This window comes from Rhineura floridana, chromosome 3, assembly GCF_030035675.1.
Source record: "Rhineura floridana isolate rRhiFlo1 chromosome 3, rRhiFlo1.hap2, whole genome shotgun sequence".
NCBI lineage: Eukaryota > Metazoa > Chordata > Lepidosauria > Squamata > Rhineuridae > Rhineura > Rhineura floridana.
Genome location: NC_084482.1, coordinates 131,570,993 through 131,595,469, shown reverse-complemented (window position 1 = coordinate 131,595,469; position 24,477 = coordinate 131,570,993). Strand labels below are relative to the sequence as shown.

At 43.7% G+C, this 24,477-nt stretch overlaps 1 protein-coding gene across 4 annotated transcripts in view; it reads left to right on the top strand.

Annotated features, from left to right (window-relative positions):
- Positions 1-24,477, top strand: part of DNAH1 (dynein axonemal heavy chain 1) — a 220,996-nt gene that overhangs the window by 63,516 nt on the left and 133,003 nt on the right. For all 4 annotated transcript variants that reach the window (XM_061617932.1, XM_061617931.1, XM_061617930.1 and 1 more), the window contains 3 exons: positions 8,296-8,494; positions 9,731-9,984; positions 10,516-10,728. In XM_061617932.1, coding sequence (XP_061473916.1) covers positions 8,296-8,494; positions 9,731-9,984; positions 10,516-10,728 — 666 coding nt within the window. The remainder of the gene's footprint in view (positions 1-8,295; positions 8,495-9,730; positions 9,985-10,515; positions 10,729-24,477) is intronic.

Genomic DNA, 24,477 nt, shown 5'->3' with positions numbered 1-24,477 from the left:
ATGAACTCATTTGTGGGAAACGGAGATCAAAGAAACGCAAGGCTCAGGAAATGGAATACCCTGAGCAAGCTGTGCCAAGTACCAGCTCAAACAGGGGGGCTGAGAGAGCAGAAGCTCTAGTGCCTTTGAGACGGTCTGAGAGATCTAACATTGGAAAACCGCCAGAAAGATTTATGGTGGGATTAATAACCAGTCCAGGGATAACAACATAAGAACATAAGAAGAGCCTGCTGGATCAGGCCAGTGGCCCATCTAGTCCAGCATCCTGTTCTCACAGTGGCCAACCAGGTGCCTGGGGGAAGCCCGCAAGCAGGACCCGAGTGCAAGAACACTGTCCCCTCCTGAGGCTTCCGGCAACTGGTTTTCAGAAGCATGCTGCCTCTGACTAGGGTGGCAGAGCACAGCCATCATGGCTAGTAGCCATTGATAGCCCTGTCCTCCATGAATTTGTCTAATCTTCTTTTAAAGCCGTCCAAGCTGGTGGCCATTACTGCATCTTGTGGGAGCAAATTCCATAGTTTAACTATGCGCTGAGTAAAGAAGTACTTCCTTTTGTCTGTCCTGAATCTTCCAACATTCAGCTTCTTTGAATGTCCACGAGTTCTAGTATTATGAGAGAGGGAGAAGAACTTTTCTCTATCCACTTTCTCAATGCCATGCATAATTTTATACACTTCTATCATGTCTCCTCTGACCCGCCTTTTCTCTAAACTAAAAAGCCCCAAATGCTGCAACCTTTCCTCGTAAGGGAGTTGCTCCATCCCCTTGATCATTCTGGTTGCCCTCTTCTGAACCTTTTCCAACTCTATAATATCCTTTTTGAGATGAGGCGACCCGAACTGTACACAGTATTCCAAATGCGGCCGCACCATAGATTTATACAATGGCATTATGATATCAGCTGTTTTATTTTCAATACCTTTCCTAATTATCGCTAGCATGGAATTTGCCTTTTTCACAGCTGCCGCACACTGGGTCGACATTTTCATCGTGCTGTCCACTACAACCCCGAGGTCTCTCTCCTGGGCCAGTTCAGACCCCATGAGCGTATATGTGAAATACAGATTTTTTGCTCCAATATGCATAATTTTACACTTGTTTATATTGAATTGCATTTGCCATTTTTCTGCCCATTCACTCAGTTTGGAGAGGTCTTTTTGGAGCTCTTCGCAATCCCTTTTTGTTTTAACAACGCTGAACAATTTAGTGTCATCAGCAAACTTGGCCACTTCACTGCTCACTCCTGATTCTAGGTCATTAATGAACAAGTTGAAAAGTACAGGTCCCAATACCGATCCTTGAGGGACTCCACTTTCTACAGCCCTCCATTGGGAGAACTGTCCGTTGATTCCTACTCTCTGCTTTCTGCTTCTTAACCAATTTCTTATCCACAAGAGGACCTCTCCTCTTATTCCATGACTGCTAAGCTTCCTCAGAAGTCTTTGGTGAGGTACCTTGTCAAACGCTTTTTGAAAGTCTAAGTACACTATGTCCACTGGATCACCTCTATCTATATGCTTGTTGACACTCTCAAAGAATTCTAATAGGTTACTGAGACAGGACTTTCCCTTGCAGAAGCCATGCTGGCTCTGCTTCAGCAAGGCTTGTTCTTCTCTGTGCTTAGTTAATCTAGCTTTAATAATACTTTCTACCAGTTTCCCAGGGACAGAAGTTAAGCTAACTGGCCTGTAATTTCCGGGATCCCCTCTGGATCCCTTTTTGAAGATTGGCGTTACATTTGCCACTTTCTGGTCCTCAGGCACGGAGGAGGACCCAAGGGACAAGTTACATATTTTAGTTAGCAGATCAGCAATTTCACCTTTGAGTTCTTTGAGAACTCTCGAGTGGATGCCATCCGGGCCCGGTGATTTGTCAGTTTTTATATTGTCCATTAAGCTTAGAACTTCCTCTCTCGTTACCACTATTTGTCTCAGTTCCTCAGAATTCCTTCCTGCAAATGTTAGTTCAGGTTCAGGGATCTGCCCTATATCTTCCACTGTGAAGACAGATGCAAAGAATTCATTTAGCTTCTCTGCAATCTCCTTATCGTTCTTTAGGACACCTTTGACTCCCTTATCATCCAAGGGTCCAATTGTCTCCCTAGATGGTCTCCTGCTTTGAATGTATTTATAGAATTTGTTGTTGTTGGTTTTTATGTTCTTAGCAATGTGCTCCTCAAATTCTTTTTTAGCATCCCTTATTGTCTTCTTGCATTTCTTTTGCCAGAGTTTGTGTTCTTCTTTATTTTCTTCATTTGGACAAGACTTCCATTTTTTGAAGGAAGACGTTTTGCCTCTAAGAGCTTCCTTGACTTTGCTCGTTAACCATGCTGGCATCTTCTTGGCCCTGGCGGTACCTTTTCTGATCTGCGGTATGCACTCCAGTTGAGCTTCTAATATAGTGTTTTTAAACAACTTCCAAGCATTTTCGAGTGATGTGACCCTCTGGACTTTGTTTTTCAGCTTTCTTTTTACCAATCCCCTCATTTTTGTGAAGTTTCCTCTTTTGAAGTCAAATGTGACCGTGTTGGGTTTTCTTGGCAATTGGCCAGTTACATGTATGTTTAATTTAATAGCACTGTGGTCACTGCTCCCAATCGGTTCAACAACACTTACATCTCGCACCAGGTCCCGGTCCCCACTGAGGATTAAGTCCAGGGTTGCCGTCCCTCTGGTCGGTTCCATGACCAACTGGTCTAGGGAATAGTCATTTAGAATATCTAGAAACTTTGCTTCTTTGTCATGACTGGAACACATATGCAGCCAGTCTATGTCCGGGTAGTTGAAGTCACCCATTACTACCACATTTCCTAGTTTGGATGCTTCCTCAATTTCATATCTCATCTCAAGGTCTCCCTGAGCATTTTGATCAGGGGGACGATAGATCGTTCCCACTATTAAGTCCCTCCTGGGGCATGGTATCACCACCCACAACAATTCTGTGGAGGAGTCTGCCTCTTTTGGGGTTTCGAGCTTGCTGGATTCAATGCCTTCTTTCACGTATAGAGCGACTCCGCCACCAATACGTCCTTCCCTGTCCTTCCGATATAGTTTATATCCAGGGATAACCGTATCCCACTGGTTTTCTCCATTCCACCAGGTCTCCATTATGCTCACTATATCAATGCTCTCCTCTAAGACCAAGCACTCCAGTTCTCCCATCTTGGTTCGCAGGCTCCTAGCATTAGCGTACAGGCACTTGTAAGCAGTGTCTCTCTTCAAGTGTCTTTGGCACTTGTGGTTAGGCCTGTGGTAATTTTGCTCTTCTGAATTTATATCCTGTGCCCCTGCTCTCACAATGCCTACTTCTAGGCCTACCCCTTTTAAAATTTCATCATTTCTTTGGTTTTTATCCCAGGGGGGAGGTTTATTCCGAACCGGACCTTTCTCAGCTCCTGTCGGGTTTCCCCCCTCAGTCAGTTTAAAAGCTGCTCTGCCACCTTTTTAATTTTAAGTGCCAGCAGTCTGGTTCCATTCTGGTTCAAGTGGAGCCCGTCCCTTTTGTACAGGCCCGGCTTGAACCAAAAAGTTCCCCAGTGCCTAACAAATCCAAACCCTTCCACCCGACACCATCGTCTCATCCACGCATTGAGACTGCAAAGCTGGGCCTGTCTGGCTGGTCCTGCGCGTGGAACCAGTTGCATTTCAGAGAAAGCCACCTTGGAGGTCCTGGCTTTCAGCATCCTACCTAGCAACCTAAATTTTGCTTCCAGGACCTCACGGCTGCATTTCCCCATGTCGTTGGTGCCAACGTGCACCACGACCACTGACTCCTTCCCAGCACTGTCTACCAAACTATTTAAACGACGGGCGATATTCGCAACCTTCGCACCAGGCAGGCAAAACACCTTGCGGTCTACACGCCCATCACACACCCCACTGTCTATGTTCCTAATGATCGAATCACCCACTACAAGGATCCCTCCACCCCCTGGAGATATATCCTCGGCACGAGAGGATAGCTGCTCATCCCCCAAGGAATGGGTCCCTTCTAAGGGATCGTTTCCCTCTTCCTCAGCTGGATGCTCTCCTTCCCCGAGACCATCGTTGTCCATGATAGCAGGAGAGCTATCATCGTTGGAGTGGGACACAGCTATAACGTCCCTGAAGGCCTCCTCCACACACCTCTCTGCCTCTCTCAGCTTTTCCAGGTCCGCCACCTTGGCCTCAAGGAAATGAAGTCGTTCCCGGAGAGCCAGGAGCTCATTGCACCGAGACCACACCCACGACTTCTGTCCAACAGGCAGATAGTCGTACATGCTGCAGGCGGTGCAAAACACTGGAAAGCCCCCACACCCCTGCTGGCTTCTTACCTGCATAGTTTTGTTTAAGGTTTATTACGTCAATGGGTTGGAGACTGTGGTTTAGTTGAGGTCAGGGAACAGACGGGCAGAGTGGGGGGGCCCTGGCCTCCTCGCCCTGCTGCCGAACTCGCTCTGCTGCTTAACTCGCCTTGACGCTTTGTCAGCTGGGGCCTTGACGCTTTGTCAGCTGGGGCCTTGACGCTTTGTCAGCTGGGGCCTTGACGCTTTGTCAGCTGGGGCCTTGACGCTTTGTCAGCTGGGGCCTTGACGCTTTGTCAGCTGGGGCCTTGGCGCTTTGTCAGCTGGGGCCTTGGCGCTTTGTCAGCTGGGGCCTTGGCGCTTTGTCAGCTGGGGCCTTGGCGCTTTGTCAGCTGGGGCCTTGGCGCTTTGTCAGCTGGGGCCTTGACGCTTTGTCAGCTGGGGCTCCCTCTAACTCGTGGAGCAGGCTCCCTCGCTAGGGTGCTCTGACTTTATATGTGTGGCTGGTTCCTCCCAGCTACTGCTGCCAGCCAATGATGTGTTACTTGAGGCTGACGGCTATCAGCTGGGGCTTAACTCTTTAGTATTCTCTCAGGCTTCCTTCCTGAGCGAGGGGCGGGGCTGTTTAAGCTTTTGGCTGCTTTTAATCTCTGCAAGGGGCTGCGACTTCCAGGCAAGTCTTTTGTGTTTGTTGTTTTCCCACCTAGAACAGCCTGACCTTTCTTTAACCTAGGGAAACAGAGCTTGTGGTTGTGTTTCAGGAAGGCTGAAGCTGTCCTTTTTAGCAAGGACTGAGCTGACTCTCTCCCTGTATGTATCGGTGGAGTTTCCTTTTCCCCCTTCTCTCCGACTGGAATTTAGCCTTGTTTACAGTGTCCCCTGAAGCTTTCCTGCTAGGGCGGTGTTGAAAACTAGCTTTCTATACGCTTCCTTCTCCTAGGATCTGTCTCTTAAGATATAGGTTCTTTCAGGATTTGGCTCCTAGCTCAGGGTGACCTTGGGCTGCCCTTATTAGTTATTTCTCTGAGCTGTTTTACTTCAATTTAAATAATGGAATAAATGGGAGCTACTTACCCTCTTTTCGCTCTGCTGCTTAACTCGCCTTGATGCTTTGTCAGCTGGGGCCTTGATGCTTCGTCAGCTGGGGCTCCCTCTAGCTCGTGGAGCAGGCACAAAGAGGTTGAGATGGACCCTGAGACACTGTATCTGACTTGTGTGCAACCGAAGTTTGATTGATAAAGTTTTGAAAATGTACTGAGATGTCCTGTAATGTATTGAACTGGAAATGTATGATGCACTGTATTGAAATGCATTACTTTGTATTGTAGAAATGTATTACTGTAATGTAATTGTTGTAATGGATATACAGACATGATGAAAAGGGGGGACTGTTGGCATTAGGCCGTACTGCCTAAGGATGTTTTCATCAGGTCTGAAAGAGTTACAAGCATGTGTCTGCAGGAGCAGCGTTATCAGCTAAGACTGGCCTGGGAAACAGACATGTTGCCATGGTAACGGGTGATAACAGCTTGGGAAAAAGTTCTAGTTGCTTTCTATTGCTGTTCTGTACTGTGCTGTCTGTGTGTTGTCTCTGAACTGAGAGCTTCTCCTTGAAGGGGGGGGGAGAAACTCTACTTGTATCTACTCTTAAGCCTTTGGCCTTAATGTCTAAGTAAAGACTCTTAAACTTTCTCAAGCCCCTGTGATGATTCTTTACCATTTTACGTCCAACGTAACGTGTTGTTTCACGCAAGAACCGCCAAGCATCAACATTAAAGCATCAAAACCAGCGCCTTGAATTGAGCTCGGAAACATACAGGCAGCCAATGCAAGCAGGCCAGAATCGGTTTTATATGTTCGGACCGTCTGGTCCCTGTTACCAATCTGGCCGCTGCATTTAGCACAAGCTGCAGTTTCCGAACCGTCTTCAAAGGCAGCCAATCATTGCCTATATGATATTTTTTTTCTTCTCAGCTCTTATATATATACTTTGCTTTCTATGCTGGGTTAGTGTGTTTTGGCTTTATTTTTACTTCAACTTTTCAGCTTCAGCTAAAACATGCATGACCTAAAATGAGTGTGGATAAGACCTATTGCACCCTTAAAGAACCCATTTTACTGATACAGATGCATATTAAGCCCACTTATTCTCTCAGCCTCAACCATCCATGCCACATTATGTGGATAATAATAGGGCTACTGTAAGGATTACCAAAACAGTGAATGTTAATAATGTCTTTTACCAAAGCCAATTCAGTCCCATAACCAGACCTGAACCCAGACTGGAATGGATCAAGACAATCTGTTTCATCCAAGAGTATTTACAATTGCTTCACCACTGCCCTCTCAATCATCTTCCCAAAAAAGGGGGTATTTCCAACTGGGCGGTAGTTGTCACAAACCAGTGGTTCCAGGGTGGGCTTCTTCAAGAGCAGTCAGATCACAGCTTCTTTCAGGGTGGTTGGGACCAATCCCTCCTGCAAATATGCATTGACTACAGCCTGGATTCTTTCAGTCATTCCCCTTGGCAAGCTTTAATAAGCTAAGAAGGGCAAGAGTTAAGAGGACACGTTGCTGGCCGCATTGTTGCAAGCACCTGCTAGTCAAGTAATTGCTCTTCAGTAATTGCTAGTCAAGTAATTGCTGTTCAGAGTGTTTTCAGTCATTGACATATACAGCTGTAGGTACAGTTAGAAAGTACGTAAGAAGATTTTATTCTAATAACCTGATACTAACCACTATATCTGCCTGCAATGTGAATGCACATCATATTTTTATCTGGAGATGCAGCAGGTCTTAGTCTTGGACCAAATATATAATGAATCCTTAAAGCAATGCCTCTTGCCATTTAAGGGAATTGTGCCTATCGTTGCTAACACTGTATGGACATTTTTTGTCTTTTTTTGCTGTGGCTGTGAGTACTGCATCTCTCTCCACCCCTTCCCCACCCCTTTTTTTTGCTCTCACTGGTGCCAAATTCTTAGAAGTCTTGGGAGCTATTAAAAATAGATAGGGGGGAGGGCTGGATCAGGTCTGTGGGCCAAGAGTTTTCCATCTCTGCTTTAGAATAATTTTAGAATTAATTAGTTGGTGTGTATTCAGGTGATGGGTGTGAATCCAATACATATATATGTAGTTCATAGTCTCCCACATTTCTTTCCTGCTCTGCTACCGGATTGTCCCTTCCAGCTCATATGAAAACTCTGAGATCATTGTGACCATCTGGGCATACTTATAGTCACATGTTGTGCATAAGAAGCAAAGGGAAGGGTTCCCTCTAAGGCATAAAGAAGGAACTCTTGTGAAGTCATTTCAAGGCTGCATGCTGACCTATTTATACCAGCAAACTAGAGGACAACATAGTATGCTTGAGCAAGGCCAGCACCAAAGTGTGGCCAGGTCAGGCCCTGTCCAAGGGCCCCGTGGCCCACAGGGGCCCCTGAAGGGCCCCTCATTATGGTAGGGGAGTAGCACTCCCCTCCACAATCTGTGGCAGGGACCCTGCCGCAGATCACAGGGAGGGAGCTTCCAGGCCACCCGCCCGTTCACTCGCTCCACCTACCTCTCTGCTGCTGCTGCTGTTGCGCATGCTGTGCATGCAGGGCTGCCATCAATCAAGATGGTGACTTAGGCTTCAAGGGGCTGATGCACCTACTGCCATCTTGGTTGATGGCAGGCATGTGCATGCGTGTAGTGTACTGCGCATTTGACCATCAATCAAGATGGTGGCAGGTATCAGCCCCTTAAAGAAGTCTCTGCTGCCATCTTGGTTGATGGCAGCCCTGTGCATGCAACAGCAGGACGCAGGAGAGAGGTAAGTGAAACAGGCAGGAGCTGCACGACTGGGGTGCATGCCTGGCTGCGTGCATGCAGGTGCTGAGGCCCAGGGCAGGCTGGTACTGGCCCTGTGCTTAAGCAAGCATGCACCCTAATTGTTTAGAAGACAGTACAAATTATTTTTCTGAGGAACACATACCCATTAGCAGTTAGTAATATTCTTTTGCTTTCTCCAGTATGATAAGTTGTCCAGGATGGTTAAGGAGTTTCAACCCTTCTTTGATCTCTGGACTACAGCATCAGATTGGCTTCGCTGGGCTGACAGCTGGATGAATGATCCTCTGTCTGCAATTGATGCAGAACAGCTGGAGAAGAATGTCAACGAGTCCTTTAAGACAATGCACAAGTGTGTGAAACAGTTCAAGGATATTCCAGGTAACTACAGGGCCTTGAATTGATCAGTTGCTCAGAAGAGAGATGAGAGAATGGAAAACTTAGACTCCTTTTTGTTGCTTTTATTCATTTGTCCTTCATGTGGTGACATAACAGCTCTACAAATCTGTGCAATACAAAATCAGTTCCAAAGAGTTGCAAGGAACTATGAAAAAGTTGACTCAGATTAGAGGGTTTGGGAACCTACCTAATTCACACTTCCCAGAACAATACGTGAACTGAAATGCAGCTGGCTTTTGAAAGTCACACTTCTCTGAATTTTGTGATGCAGTTCTCCAACCAAACCATTTGTACAAAAGTGTGTATATTAGGACAAAGAGTGCATATAAATGCATATATTATTGATAATGGCATACAGAAATGCATTAGATTAGGGAAGTTGCTTACAAAAATGTGTATATTAGGAGAAATGTGCAGTAAAATATTGATGAATTTTCATTACTTTTTTTTGAAAAAAATGGCAAACTAATGCAGAAATGGGGTGAACTGAAATTAAGATTGGAAAAATGAGAAACTGAAATTGACAGATTCACCATCCCTAACAAAGATTTCAGAAATTGTAAAGATATAGTCAATTTGCAAACTTTCTCTAAAGCTGTATTTAACATGGCTGTATATTAACATTGTAAAATATTATCTAGTAGAAGAATCTTGTTTCTCTTTTTTAACCTTGTTGTATTCTAAACAATTCTGTTCTAAATGCTGCAGTGAATGAGCTTTAAAAGAAGAGGAATTGAAGGAATATGTATGAGTGAAGGTGAATAACTCAAACCAGAAGGATTAAAAAGACACACTTGTATAATAGAGCAAGTCTTCCAGAATTGGATTTTATTACATTATAATATTCTGATCTGTTAAAGATAGGGCTGGGGTGTTAGTCCTCCAGTGTGAGAGCGATGTGAGACTACGCACTGGTACATTACAGTTTGCTAAATTTAATCATTTAAATATAGATACTTTCTACCATTTGCAGAGCTGCTTGCTACCTTTCCCATGCCTGTAATTTAAAAGGGAACAAATATATGTTACACATAAATGTTGATTCAAACATGCAATAAGGAACAAATTACAGGCAAATATGAAATTTCATTTTGGATAATGTAATGTTGTGTTCCCCAGTACTCTTTTCCTAATCGTAATATTTAGTCTTGTGTTTCTGCATACAATGGGTATCCTTAGAACTCTTAATTGATGGTACATTTTATATGTTCTGTTCAGCATGCCAGGATGTTGCATTGGAAATCCGTGGCAAGATTGAGGAATTCAGACCATACATACCCCTGATTCAAGGTCTGCGCAATCCTGGTATGCGCAACCGTCATTGGGAGATGCTTTCTGAAGAGATCAAAATCAATGTGAAGCCCAAGGCCAATTTGACATTTGCACGCTGTCTGGAGATGAAGCTTCAGGATCACATTGAGATCATAGCCAAAATAGCTGAGATTGCTGGGAAGGAATATTCAATTGAGAATGTAAGGAGAACATTTCATCTGACCTTGCTTGCAATTTCATCATTTATGCTATAATGCTTTCTGTAGATGAATCTTTTTCTTGTGAGTGTTCTTCACATCTAGAGCTTTTAACATTTGCCCTAAATATTTCTAAAAATTTCTAACAAAAGCACTGGCTAACTAAGTGTAATAAGGTCTTCAAAAAAAGATAGACCTTCTGAATCTGTTGGCAAAATAGTTACTTCTTAATTTCACATGATGTTGGGAATGTAATGGGAGATATGGACAGTGCTGGGAGGAATTCACTGGCAATTATACTATATATCTGTATAGATATATGCATTTCAACCATTAAGTTATCTAACAAAAAGGAGTTTTCTGTTGGAAAGTAATTCCTATTTACTAATTTTTTGTTCTCTCTCTAGCAGGCCTCAGTCTGTTACCATTATCATTATCTCCATTAACTTTTCACTAATTGCCATCTTGAGGAACCAAGTGTTTTGCAGTGTGTATTCAGTAAGGACAAATGATGTATATCTTCTCACTTCCTAGGCCTTAGATAAGATGGAGCATGAATGGGAATCCATCCTCTTCAATGTAGTTCCCTACAAAGAAACGGAAACCTTTATTCTGAAGAGCCCTGATGAAGCCTCTCAGCTTCTGGATGACCATATTGTTATGACTCAAAGCATGTCCTTCTCACCATTCAAAAAGCCATTTGAGGAAAGGATCAACACATGGGAAAATAAGCTGAAGATGACCCAGGTAATAATTTTTGAGTTGTTTTTGTGTACTCAAAGGAAGAATCAGATTTAACAGAGGGGATGCCCAAAGTAGTTGTGAGGATGCTTGTGGGGTGGGGACAGATCTGTTACATACCTCCAATGCATGCTCAGAGATCAGGTCTTGTTGACGAAAGCTCTGTGTACAATTCATTGCTTCCACAGAACTTTGGATCAGACTATGATTTTAATGAGTCTGGGTAGCTGTCAGGCTTGACTCTCTTCAGTAATTTAAAGAGCATTTTTCATCTTGTGAAAATGTGGCACTTCAAATACAATTTTTTTTGAATGGCATTCCATACTTTTGCCACACTGTTACCCAGGTTCACCTTGAAGGGCCTAATTTTGTAAGGTGTCAATTGCCAGGTCTCATCATTAAGCACATGAGTAGATCAGGGCAAAGCTAGGCATAACGATGATAGAGCCACATGTCAGAGAAAAAGATTTGCCATGAAATTACTGTGTGTGTGCATGCAATTTAAAGCACATTAAGGATGGGTGGGAGGCAGGTGCTGTCCCCTCCCCCAAATCAAAACAAACTCATTTGAAGCTGAAACTACACAGGAGGGGGCACAGCCCAGCTTTGGTCATGCAAAAGTGTTTGTGTGTGCATGTGTAGCAGTTCACTGGGGATGGGTGAATGAGGGGTACTGAACCCTTCTGCTTCTTCGCTTTTACAAATGAAATGGTTTTTTAACACTTTTCTCCTGGTTATGTCATATCTTGATGCCTTACTGGAACAAAAGCTGGCTTTGAAAGCAATTAAAAAGTGGCATTCTTTTGTTGCTGGGCTAGAATTGTAATAGTATCTTAAAGATTCCTTCTAGTTGCTGATGGAAGCAAGTAGATCTTTCACAATGAGCAGATTAATTTCATGCAGAGTATAGCACAGTAGGGTCCTGCTTGTCGGTGCCCCGCTTTTTGGCGTTCCGCTCGTGAGCTTCCCATGCTACAGCTGATCGCTCGCTCCAGCTGATAAGCTGGAGCACATGATCAGCTGTAATGCGGGGAGCTTGCGTGCTCCAGCTGATCGCTGTCAGCTGGAGTGTGGTGGCTGGAGCTCCCCACTCTCCAGATGATCGTGCTATCAGCTGTGGGGGGGGAGCTCACACGCTCCAGCTGATCACTGTCAGCTGGAGCACGGGGAGCTCCCGCACTACAACTGAGTAGGGCCCCACTTTCTGGCGGTTTTCGCTTTTCAGTGGGGGCCTGGAACGGAACCTGCCGTATGAGTTCAGCCCCACTGAACGTTCATCGGTGAAATGCTTTGACAAAGCAGAACATTAGGCTTTTATTTTATCATTCTTTTGTTTTTTTTAAGGGCATCAGCCATCCTTATGTGTTTAAACCAGAGCCTGCAGAATATGTTCTCATTGTCTCAGGATGGCAAAGAGATGGGATCCAAGGCTCTAAGGAACTGGGTGACCATGTGTGCTGTGTGTGTGTCTATGTGCTTTTCTATCTTTTTCATTATTTTACTGGAGATATGGAATTTCAACATGGTGGAGACATTGAAGAAGAAAAACCTTCCCATGGAGTAATAATTTCAGGCATTTTAATACATTGTTTCTTTCTTGGTAGTTAAGGCATATTAGGGGGACAAAATGAAATGGTATAAAATCCAGCAATGAAGGTTACAAATGGCTTAGACAGCAGGCTATATAACCATCCTCAATGTACTAAAACTGCTATATTGTTTCACTGCTAAAAGAAGAGTGGACAATTGTTATGTACTACTGTAAGCAACAGGATAAGAGCCAAAAGGGTTAAATTGCAAGTCCATTATGTTGGGATTACAGGCAGATACACCACTATGAATGTTTAGGACTCAGATGTCCTTCACCTCAGTCTCAGAAAGTCTCGATACACATTTAGTTTTCTGTATGACTTCTTGACCATCCACACAAGTCGCAGTGCTGCCTGTTTTGAAGAAGACACTTAATTACACACCTGTCTGCCCACGAAATCTGAAGAGCAGAGAGCAAAGTAATTTTTTAACCTCCAGCCTGTTTCTAAGAAAGATTGTATGCCTGCAAGTACCAATGAGACTGGAAGAGCTCAGAGCATCTTTAATCAGGTGTCTAGGAAGTAGTGTTTTGAATCTGGCTAAGCCATAACACTTCAAAAAGTGTTTCTTTTTTCTTAAAAAATAAAGAAACAAACAAACATCAGGGAGATTCTGCAAGTAATTTCTTTCACTGTTCATAGGGAACTCTATATCATTTGGACCACTAACTAATTTAATGTGAGCTACTCTGACTTCTGGAGCCTAACTGTTCCATAGTTAGCCCAAACTGAGAAGTGTTATTCTTCTTGAATAATAAACTCTAATTTCAGTGGGTGTGTGAAAAGCAAGCATAAATTGGTTCATTGTTTTGCTTGAGTATGAAGAAGGGAACACTTTAATCTCTAGAATTACCAGATCTTGGCCTAAAAGAAACTTCTATGAGTTCAAGGAATGGCTATCATTTTCTAAACTAAGGGCATTCTTTAAAGGATACCAACAAGGGATCCAATTTGTTTGGGGCCTTAGAAACAATTCATCACAGTGTCCCAGTTTACATTTAAAATTCCTCCACGCAGAGTTACCCTCTTCTTGCGGCCACATAGGGTGAAGTAAAATATGAGCTGGATTACTTGCATGATTTCTACACCATCTTTTTGAGGGAGAGAAATCATATGAGCAGGACCTTGGCTCAAGAAGGCCTCAAAATAGGGCATCTGGTTCATCCCCCCACCTGTCTGCATCAGCAGAGGTATGCTGCATGGGGAAATCTTGAATGTATTAACTGAGCCAATGAAAAGCATCCCTTAAATCAAGAGTTTGAAATTAAGGTTTTCTTGACTTTTATATTCATGCTAGGAGTGGGATTCATAAAAACAATGTCAAATGATCTATGGCAGTAGTCCCCAGTATAAGTGACTGTATAATTCAGTTTTTGTCCTTGAGACTCACTTTTTTTGGTTCCCTCTAATGACAACACTTAAATTATTTTCCGTTTTATTGCACAATATAATAGAGGGATTAATACAAAGCTATGATCATCACTGAATACAAAGCCTCAATCATCACTGAAAAACATGAAAATAAATATTACATAAATTATCGTTGTTCCAAATAACAAATTTACCATATCTCCGGAAATGTAGCAGAAGTTCTATTCATGTAATATTTGACAACTTATGCATAATAACCATAACCAACCTAGCCCTATTTAATAATTCTTGAATTGTGTGACCATTATCAGGATTCCAGTTTTTAGTTATGATAATCCACAAGCAGTACATTCTCCACTAAGTTCTGATGTTTTACTATAACTGTGTCTTGCATCCTGTTATCTAGAGTGACTGGGTTAGCCTTACCTGTTATGTCTGGAATAACATAACCCTATCACCACATAAAGGGCTCTGTCAAACTGGCAATTGGCAAGCAACACATCTCAAGGCTTTTCTATTGCACTCATAAATCTCAAAAGCCATATTGGCATTGCTGTTTATACAGCCACGAGAGCAGCTATATACTATAGCCAGCTTGGATTTTTCCCATTCTGCAATGTTAGATTGAAAATACCCCATGCCATTCTGCTGCTTCCCATAAGCTCATTTCAAAACAAAACCTTACAAAATGTACAGTCCTGAACTCAGAAACACTTGCTTAACAACCGTCTTAAGTTTTCATGGTGATACACAAAACACTCAGAGAGAATCCAGAGTTCAGAGTATAAAACAAGAGAGAAAAAATCCAGACCTCTGTTGGACTTTTTTCTGTCAGTGGTCTCATAATTTGTTGAAATTAATTAAAGATCAGCCATGTTCACAGAGTACCTGCAATCCTAATACTGACCTTGCCCCATACTCTGACCTTCATTTTCTGTAGTTTAAAAGTTAAAAAAAAAAGGCACGGCTGATCTTTAATTAATTTAAGAAATTTAGTGCAGGCATGCTCAGTAAGAACCAACTGTCAGTGTTCTAAAAGCCAGACTCACAGCTATTTGGCTTGGCTAATCAGGTGGCCACACCCATGCCAGACATCTATTGCACTTTAAACAGTCATGGCTTCTCCCAAAAAAATCTGGGAAAACTAGTTGTGAAGGGTGCTGAGAGTTATTAGGAGACTCCTATTGATTTTTCCCATAGTTAGATTCATTGCTTATGTAACAACATATGGTAATCAGTCTGATTTTACATGAAGCTGCACTTGCAGATTCAACTGTTAATGCAACCAAAATAGAAATAGAACCTCCAGTTTGAAACACAAAGGCTGTCTTCCCCGTCATATGACACTGACCAATAAAAAGGCTTTGAAATTAATAAAAATGAATTTGACACAGGTTTCTAGGTTGAATAATGAGAGAAATATAATTTTCTAGGTTAGATTCTCTGTAGAAACAGTAATAACACAGGGAAGAAGCAAAATAAGAACACCAACAAATATACAAAAATGTAATTCTCCATCTTTGGAGGTTCAGTCCTAATTACAGGTGTTGCCACCACTTACCATATGCTCAGAGGCACATTTTACCAAATTCTGCCTAGCTACACGGGAAGTGGATTGGACTGTGAAAGACCAACCCAAATTGTGTTTGCATTTTTACAAATTTGTAGGATGGTACAATTTGTAGGGCAGTGCAATCCTCTAGGATGCACACCCTAATGTGGTGAGGGGGTTTGAGAGTGTTGAAGCAGCCGAGAGCTGAGACACCAGACTAAGATGCATCCAAACTCAGAGGAAGGTAATGGTAAACCACCTCTGAATACCTCTTACTATGAAAATCCTATGAACAGAGTATCCAAAATGCAACATGAGATAGTGCTGGCAGATGAGACCCCCAGGTCAGATGGCACTCAGGAAGCTACTGGGGAAGAACAACGAACAAGTACGAGTAGCGCTATAACTAATGATGCCACTGGGTAAAAGCTGAATGGAAGTCCAGAGGCTGATGCACAAAATAGGAACATGGAATGTGAGAAGCATGAACCAGGGAAAGTTAGAAATTGTCAAGCAAGAAATGGAATGCATCAACATTACAATGCTTGGCGTGAGTGAATTAAATGGATGGGAATGGAACATTTTCAATCAGGCAACTACAAAATATTTTATTCAGGAAATGATAAATTAAGAAGAAATGGGGTTGCTTTAATAAGTGAGAAGTAATGTAGCAAAAGCAATTATGAGCTATAGTGCAAGGTCTGAGCAAATGATAATGAGATTAAATGGGAAACCTATTAACATAACCATCATCCAAGTCTATGCTCCAACAGCAAACAGAAGAGGAGGAATTGGAGAGATTTTATACAGAAGTACAGAAAGAAATTGATCACACACCAAAACAAGATGTTCTGAAAGTTATGGGGAACTGAAATGCAAAAATAGGGAACAGAGAAGAACTAGAAATTGTGGGGAAATGGGGCTTAGGAGATAGAACTGAGGCAGGAAAAAGACTTACTGAATTTTGTGAAGCCAATAATTTGTTTCTCGCAAACACATTTTTCGAGCAACCGAAAAGACGACTGTACATGTGGACATCACCAAATGTTCAATATAGGAATCAAATTGATTATATAATTGGTAGCAGAAGATGGAGAAGTTCCATACTTTCTGCAAAAACAAGACCAGGAGTAGACTGTGGTACAGATAATGAATTGGTAATATTGAAAATCAGAGTAAAGCTAAAGAAGACCAACAAAGCAATTATAATGCCAAAATACAATTTAAATAACATCCCTGTTCTACCTGATGTCAAGAAGTTCAGGCACACTTGGTTCAGTGAGTTTTTCTCTTTTTATTAGGGTTACAGCAACTTCAAAGACTTTATGACTTGTTCATCTAACTAAGCTTTCGAGGAACTATTGCCCTTACTAACTCCGACTAAGCATCTTCGCAGCCACAGACGTTGATGCAGCAAGAACCCCCCCTTTTGCATGTCTCCTTAAGAAGGCTTGACTTTCATGTGAAGTTTTTGGCTCCACCTTAACCCTGACCATTCCTCTTCACGTCTCAGAAACCTTCAAGAATGGGTCAAGGGGGGCTGGATCTCAGCTTCTTCCTCTTCACTGGTGGGGGCTAGTGGACAGTCCCGGCGTGGAAAAGCTCTGGGTGCCTGGCTAGGTATCCACAGCTTGACAAGGTGGCTTCTCCGATGCAGGTGAAGGAAGTGTGTCCTCAGCAGCAGTCTCTGACAGCTCACATTCTGACTCTGTGGGGGGAGCAGGGGGCTGAGCACGCTGCTCACCCTCCTCCCTTGACTCGTTGCCCCAGTCCTCCAAGTCAGTGTCCCCCTCCTCTAAAGCATCCCCTTATCCTGGGATACATCATCATCCCCTCTCCCATACTGAAGCTCCCCCCGCCCTGGGGGCTTGGGCTTGTCTGGATAAGCATCATGAAACTCTCTCGCCAACTCTGGCATGTGCATGTTGTCCACTGACTCCCTGGACTGCTCCTCTGGGGGGTACCCCATCCACTGGATCAAGTATTGCAACTTCCCATGGCATTGCCACGAGTCCAAAATCTGCTCTACTTCATACTCCTCCTGATCATCAATCAGCATGGGTGAGGGAGGGTCTTCCCTTGCCTGATGAGGATCTGCCGGCTTCTCTGGCATGAGCAGGGAGCAATGAAAGACATGATGAACTTTCAAAATAGGAGGAAGGCAGAGGTAAAAAGCCAAGGGGTTAATCTGTGCTTCTACTTCAAAGGGTCCTAGTCTTTGGGACTGTAATTTCTGACTAGGAACCCGAGTGGGCAAGTAGCACGTTGACAACCACACTTTGTCCCCAACCTTGATTTCAGGACCAGCTTGGCGATGCTGATCTGCCTGCCACTAATAGTCCACTTTTGCACGCATGAGTTGCTCCTGAAGCAAGTGCTGCATGATTTGCAATTCCCGCATGAACTCCACTGCTGCTAGTACAGCTGGAGAAGTGCTGGGGTGGGCAAAGGTGCACGGGCGATATCCCAAGTTGGCAATGAACAGGGTCTGCTGCGTCGAGGCATGCACAGAATTGTTGTAAACAAATTCTGCCAACGGCAACAAAGCCACCCAATTGTCTTGCTGGTAATTCACATAACAACGGAGATACTGTTCCAGAGTAGTGTTCACTCTCTCTGTCTGTCCATCTGTTTGAGGGTAGTGCACTGACAACAGCCTCAACTCACTCCCCAGCAAATGCCATAGCGCTTGCCACAACCAAGCAGTGAACTGAGTTCCATAGTCTGAAACCAGACCCATGAAGCTGAAAAATGTGCTGTACAAACAATTGTGCTGTCTCTTGAGTAGTTGGCAACCCAGCACAAGGAACAAAATGAGACATTTTACTGAAGGCATCCACCACTACCAGGACAGTTGTCTTCCCTTGGGAGGCGGTGAGATCCATGATGAAATCAAGAGTCACAATTCACCATAGTACCTCTGGAGTGGGCAGGGGTTCTAATAACCCTGCAGGTGATCCCTGAGCATGTTTAGCCCTCATGCAGATTGAACCAGGATTTGATATATATCTCCACATCATGCTTAATTTTTGTCCACCTAAAGTCCCACATGACTGTTTGCAAGGTTTTAAATACCCTGAAGTGCCCAGCTGTGACACTGACAAAGCTTGGAATGCAACTCCCCAGGGGGCACGTCATAATGGTAGAGCAACCCTGCTTTTTGTAAGAAACCCAGAGCACAGTTCTGTGTTGCTTGCTCCAAATCTTGTAACCGCTGCTGAGTGAATGGGTCTTTCTCTTGAGTGCTGTGCAGATCCCCAATCCAAGAATCAGGGCAACTGGCCACCACAATCTTATCCAGCAGGATAATGTGATGTGGTGAAGTAGCAGGTTGATCCTCCTTGAACTCTGGCTTGCGTGACAAGTTATCTGCCCGGCGATACTGTGCTTGAGGAATATAATTGATGCGGAAATGAAATCTGGTGAAGAACTGTACCCGTCGCACTTGACACTGGTTCAACTTCTGGGCTGTCTGAAGGCTCTCTAAGTTCTGATGCTCCGTACAGACCTCCACTTTGCACCACGCCCCCTCCAACAAGTGATGTCAGGTTTCAAAAGCATCCCAATGGCCGGGAGTTCTTTCTCCCACACTGTGTAATTACACTCAGCATCTGACAGCTTTCTGGAGAAGTAAGCGTAGGGTCGCAGCCCCCCACCTTTCTGGGCTGTAATAACACTGCTCCAGTTGCAACATCTGAAGCATTGCTTTCCACCATGAAAGGCTGTTGGGGGTCAGCGTGCTAGAGTATTGTTTCTGAGGTGAAGAGCTGCTTCAGCTCCTCAAGCACTTGTTGAGCTGTGTTAATGCACCGAAAGGGCCCCAAACCTTTCAGGCAGTCAGTAAGGGGGGTTGTCTTGTTGGAGAAAGCAGTGATGAAGTGACAGTAGTAGTTGGCAAACCCCAAAAATTGCTGGAGGTCCTTTTTGGTCTTTGGGGGCTGCCAAGAGAGTACACAGTCACTTTCTCCGGATCCATTTTGACTCCCACGGGAGAGATCCAATAACCCAAGAAGTCCAAAGTGGTCAGGTCAAACCCGCACGTCTCCAACTTGGCGTACAGGTGATCCTCTCTGAGTCTTTGTAGCACAGCCCTTATGTGCTCCTCGTGCTGATCGCGGGAATCCAAGTAAAAGAGGATGTCATCCAAATAAACTACCACGAAGAGATCCAAATAGTCCTGAAAGATGTCATTCATAAGATTTTGGAAGATAGCTGGAGTGTTAAATAGTCCAAAAGGCGTGACTAAATATTCAAAATGTCCATAGCGTGTTTTAAAAGCCGTCTTCCATTCGTCCCCCTCCTTAATTCAGACCAAGGTTTAACTGCATAAATCCAGTTTGGTGTAGGTTTTGCTGGAGCGCAAGCGCTCCAGCATTTCCTCAATTAAACAGGGGGTACCGATTGGGAATGGTGATCTTATTCAGCTCTCAATAATCCTGGCATGGGCATAACTCCCCATTCTTCTTTTTGACAAACAACAGTGACTCCCCTGTGGGCAATAGGGATGGGCGTATGAATCCTCTCTGCAGGCTAGTGTCCAGAAACTCCCGTAGCGCAGCCAGCTCCGACTCTGACAAGGAGTAGATTCACCCCAACGGAATACTAGCCCCAGGCAGCAAGTCTATTGTGCAGTTGTAAGGGTGGTGAGGGGGCAGCTGGTCCACTTCCTTTTTGTCAAACATGCCCTTGTAATCCTGATAATTTGCAGGCAGGTGTGTCTCCTCAGACGGGGATGCAGCAGCCCAGCATCAGGGGTGTTGGATCCTCAGGGGGTTGGCAGTGCTGTTCACAATAGTCTGACTGGAACGTCACTCTAGCCTCCTTCCAGGAAATAACAGGATTGTGTTGAGCCAACCAGGTCATTCCCAGCACCACTGGGAACAGGAGCAAGGATGCAAGATAGAACGACAACTGCTCCACATGTCCGGGCACTTGCACACTCAGTTGATCTGGTGATCGCTTCCGACTTCAGTGGCCGCCCGTCTATGGTCTCCACCGTGAGGGGTGACTTGAGCTCTATGACAGACCAGTCAGCCTAACATCAATCCCTGGAAAAACTCTGGAGCAGATTATAAAGCAGTCAATCTGTAAGCACCTTGAAAACAATGCAGTGATTACTAGGAGCCAACACGGATTTATGAAGAACAAATCCTGCCAAACTAATCTTATCTCATTTTTTGATCGGGTAACCTCCCTTGTAGACTGTGGGAATGCTGTGGACATAATATATCTCGACTTCAGCAAAGCTTTTGACAAAGTGCCCCATGATATTCTGATTAGCAGCTAGCTCAATGTGGACTGGATGGAACAACTATTAGGTGGATCCACAGTTGGCTCCAGAATCGTACTCAAAGAGTGCTTATCAATGGTTCCTTCTCAAACTGGGCGGAAGTAATGTGTGGGGTACCACAGGGCTCAGTCCTGGGCCCGGTGCCTTCAACAGTTTTATTAAAGACTTGGATGAGGAGGTACAGAGCATGCTTATCAAATTTCCAGATGATACAAAATTGGGGGGCATAGCTAATACTGTGGAAGACAGAAACAAAATTCAAAGGGACCTTGATAGGCTGGAGCATTGGGCTGAAAACTACAGAATGAAATTCAACAGGGATAAATGTAAAGTTCTACACTTAGGAAAAAGAAACCAAATGTACAGTTATAAGATGAATATGAGCCAACAGTGTGATGTGACTGCAAAAAAGGCAAACGCTATATTAGGCTGCATTAACAGAAGTATAGTTTCCAAACGGCGTGAAGTATTAGTTCCCCTCTGTTTGGCACTGGTTAAGCCTCATCTTGAATACGGTGTCCAGTTCTTCAAGAAGGATGCAGACAAACTTGAACAGGTTCAGAAGAAGGCAACAAGGATGATCAGGGGACTGGAAACAAAGCCATATGAGGAGAGACTGAAAGAACTGGGCATATTTAGCCTGGAGAAGAGAAGACTATGATAGCACTCTTCAAGTACATGAAAGGTTGTCACACAGAGGAGGGACGAGATCTCTTCTCAGTCATCCCAGAGCGGAGGACACGGAATAATAGGCTCAAGTAGCAGGAAGCCAGATTTCAACTGGACATCAGGAAAAACTTCCTAACTGTTAGAGCCATACGACAATGGAATCAATTACCTAGAGAGGTAGTGGGCTCTCCGACCCTGGAGGCATTCAAGAGGCAGCTGGACAGCCATCTGTCAGGAATGCTTTGATTTGGATTCCTGCATTGAGCAGGGGATTGGACTTGATGGTCTTATAGGCCCTTTCCAACTCTACTGTTCTATGATTCTATGATAACAGATGATATTGGAGGTCGCTGATTCATAGGGTCGCCATAAGTCATAATGAACTTGAAGGCACATAACAACAACAAGGGCAGTACAATATCTCAGAGAGGAGGTCAGATCTCCTGCTGCCCTGGTGCATTCACTAGAGGTGCCCAATTTTCCTGCTTTTTAAAGTTTGATAGAAATATCTGTTGGCTGTAGGTACATTCTTAAACGGCAAGAGGTTTTTTTTGCCTATTAGTGAATTTAGTGCCATTCCCACTGAAGTAAATTTATAAGCTCATTTAAAAAGTCTAATATTATTTCTTAAACAAAACAAACATGAGTACTATTTTATTGCTTCTTACTAGTATAAGAATTTTAACAATGTCTTGACTTAGTGGGATTTAAACAGCAGAAGTACTGCAAAAGGATTGCAGCCAAAATCCCTTCATTATAACTACAACTTCTGGTATTTGTTGTCAGCTGTTAAAGATACTGATACCCTTGAAAGTTGGACATGTTTCAATAATTGTTCAAGGACTTTGGGACTTGGCACACACATAAAATTGAGCTAATTTACTCCTTTTTCAATTCGTTTTTTGCATCTTGTTGTGTTTTGCTGTGCTCTATCATAAATGTCTGGATTTCATTCCAAATATTTTATTTAAATGATGTAAGTTGAGTTTGCAACTCAGTCTTCTTGCATGGCATGTATCAGATAGAAATACTTATTCCCTAAATATATGACCCTTTCCCTGTACAGCCTTGAGATGTATGTGTGACCACTGACTTTGGAGGAGGGGTTCATTGATATACCAAGTTCAAGAAGATAGATACTAAAGCTGCAATCTAAAACACATTTTTGAGGGAGCAAAGCTTATTGAACATAATGGATTTACTTCTGAGAATAGGATTGCAGTGTAAGTTGTCCTTTATATATCATTCCTATGGTTGATTTCTTTTCAACTTGTTCATTAATGACCTAGAATTAGGAGTGAGCAGTGAAGTGGCCAAGTTTGCTGACGATACTAAATTGTTCAGGGTTGTTAAAACAAAAAGGGATTGCGAAGAGCTCCAAAAAGACCTCTCCAAACTGAGTGAATGGGTGGAAAAATGGCAAATGCAATTCAATATAAACAAGTGTAAAATTATGCATATTGGAGCAAAAAATCTGAATTTCACATATACGCTCATGGGGTCTGAACTGGCTGTGACTGACCAGGAGAGAGACCTCGAGGTTGTAGTGGACAGCACGATGAAAATGTCAACCCAGTGTGTGGCAGCTGTGGAAAAGGCAAATTCCATGCTAGCAATAATTAGGAAAGGTATTGAAAATAAAACATCCGATATCATAATGCCGTTGTATAATTCTATGGTACGGCCGCATTTGGAATACTGTGTACAGTTCTGGTCGCCTCATCTCAAAAAGGATATTATAGAGTTGGAAAAGGTTCAGAAGAGGGCAACCAGAATGATCAAGGGGATGGAGCGACTCCCTTACGAGGAAAGGTTGCAGCATTTGGGGCTTTTTAGTTTAGAGAAAAGGCGGGTCAGAGGAGACATGATAGAAGTGTATAAAATTATGCATGGCATTGAGAAAGTGGATAGAGAAAAGTTCTTCTCCCTCTCTCATAATACTAGAACTCATGGACATTCAAAGAAGCTGAGTGTTGGAAGATTCAGGACAGACAAAAGGAAGTACTTCTTTACTCAGCGCATAGTTAAACTATGGAATTTGCTCCCACAAGATACAGTAATGGCCACCAGCTTGGATGGCTTTAAAAGAAGATTAGACAAATTCATGGAGGACAGGGCTATCAATGGCTACTAGCCATGATGGCTGTGCTCTGCCACCCTAGTCAGAGGCAGCATGCTTCTGAAAACCAGTTGCCGGAAGCCTCAGGAGGGGAGAGTGTTCTAGCACTCGGGTCCTGCATGCGGGCTTCCCCCAGTCACCTGGTTGGCCACTGTGAGAACAGGATGCTGGACTAGATGGGCCACTGGCCTGATCCAGCAGGCTCTTCTTATGTTCTGTTCTTTCTATAGTCCCTTGCTAACAGGCCAAGCCTAGGAAGGATATTATTATTTATTTATTTTATTTTTAAAACTTATATACCGCCCGACTAGCAATAGCTCTCTGGGCAGTGAACATAGATACAATAAAATACAATATAATACAAAACATCAGTCTAAAATCAAATTTCACAATCTAAAAACAGCAAAGGCTAAAATCAAATTACAAACATTACAATCATTAACAAAAAAAATTAAAATGCCTCGGAGTAGAGAAAGGTTTTAACCTGGCGCCGAAAGGATGATAGTGTCGGCGCCAGGCGAACCTCCTCGGGGAGACTATTCCATAGTTCGGGGGCCACCACTGAGAAGGCCCTTGATCTTGTCACTGCCCTCCGGGCCTCCCTATGAGTCGGGACCTGGAGGAGGGCCTTCGTAGCAGACCGTAGTGTACGAGCCGGTTCATAGCGGGAGAGGCGTTCCGACAGATATTGAGGTCCCGCGCCATATAAGGCTTTATAGGTTAATACCAACACTTTGAATTTGGCCCGGAAGCGTATTGGAAGCCAGTGCAAGCGGGCCAAAACAGGTGTTATATGGTCAGACCGCTTCGTTCTTGTTAGCAGTCTGGCCGCCGCATTTTGCACTAGCTGTAGCTTCCGAACCGTCTTCAGAGGTAGCCCTACGTAGAGCGCATTACAGTAATCCAAACGTGAGGTTACCAGAGCATGTACTACTAATGTAAGATCCTCCTTACTCAGGTAGGGACGTAGCTGGGCTACCAATCGAAGTTGGTAGAACGCATTCCGTGCCACAGAGGCTACATGAGCCTCAAGTGACAGGGAAGAGTCTAGAACGACTCCCAGACTACGAACCTGTTCCTTTAGGGGGAGTGTAACCCCATCCAGGACAGGATATGTATCCACCATCTGATTGGAAAAACCATCCACCAACAGCATCTCAGTCTT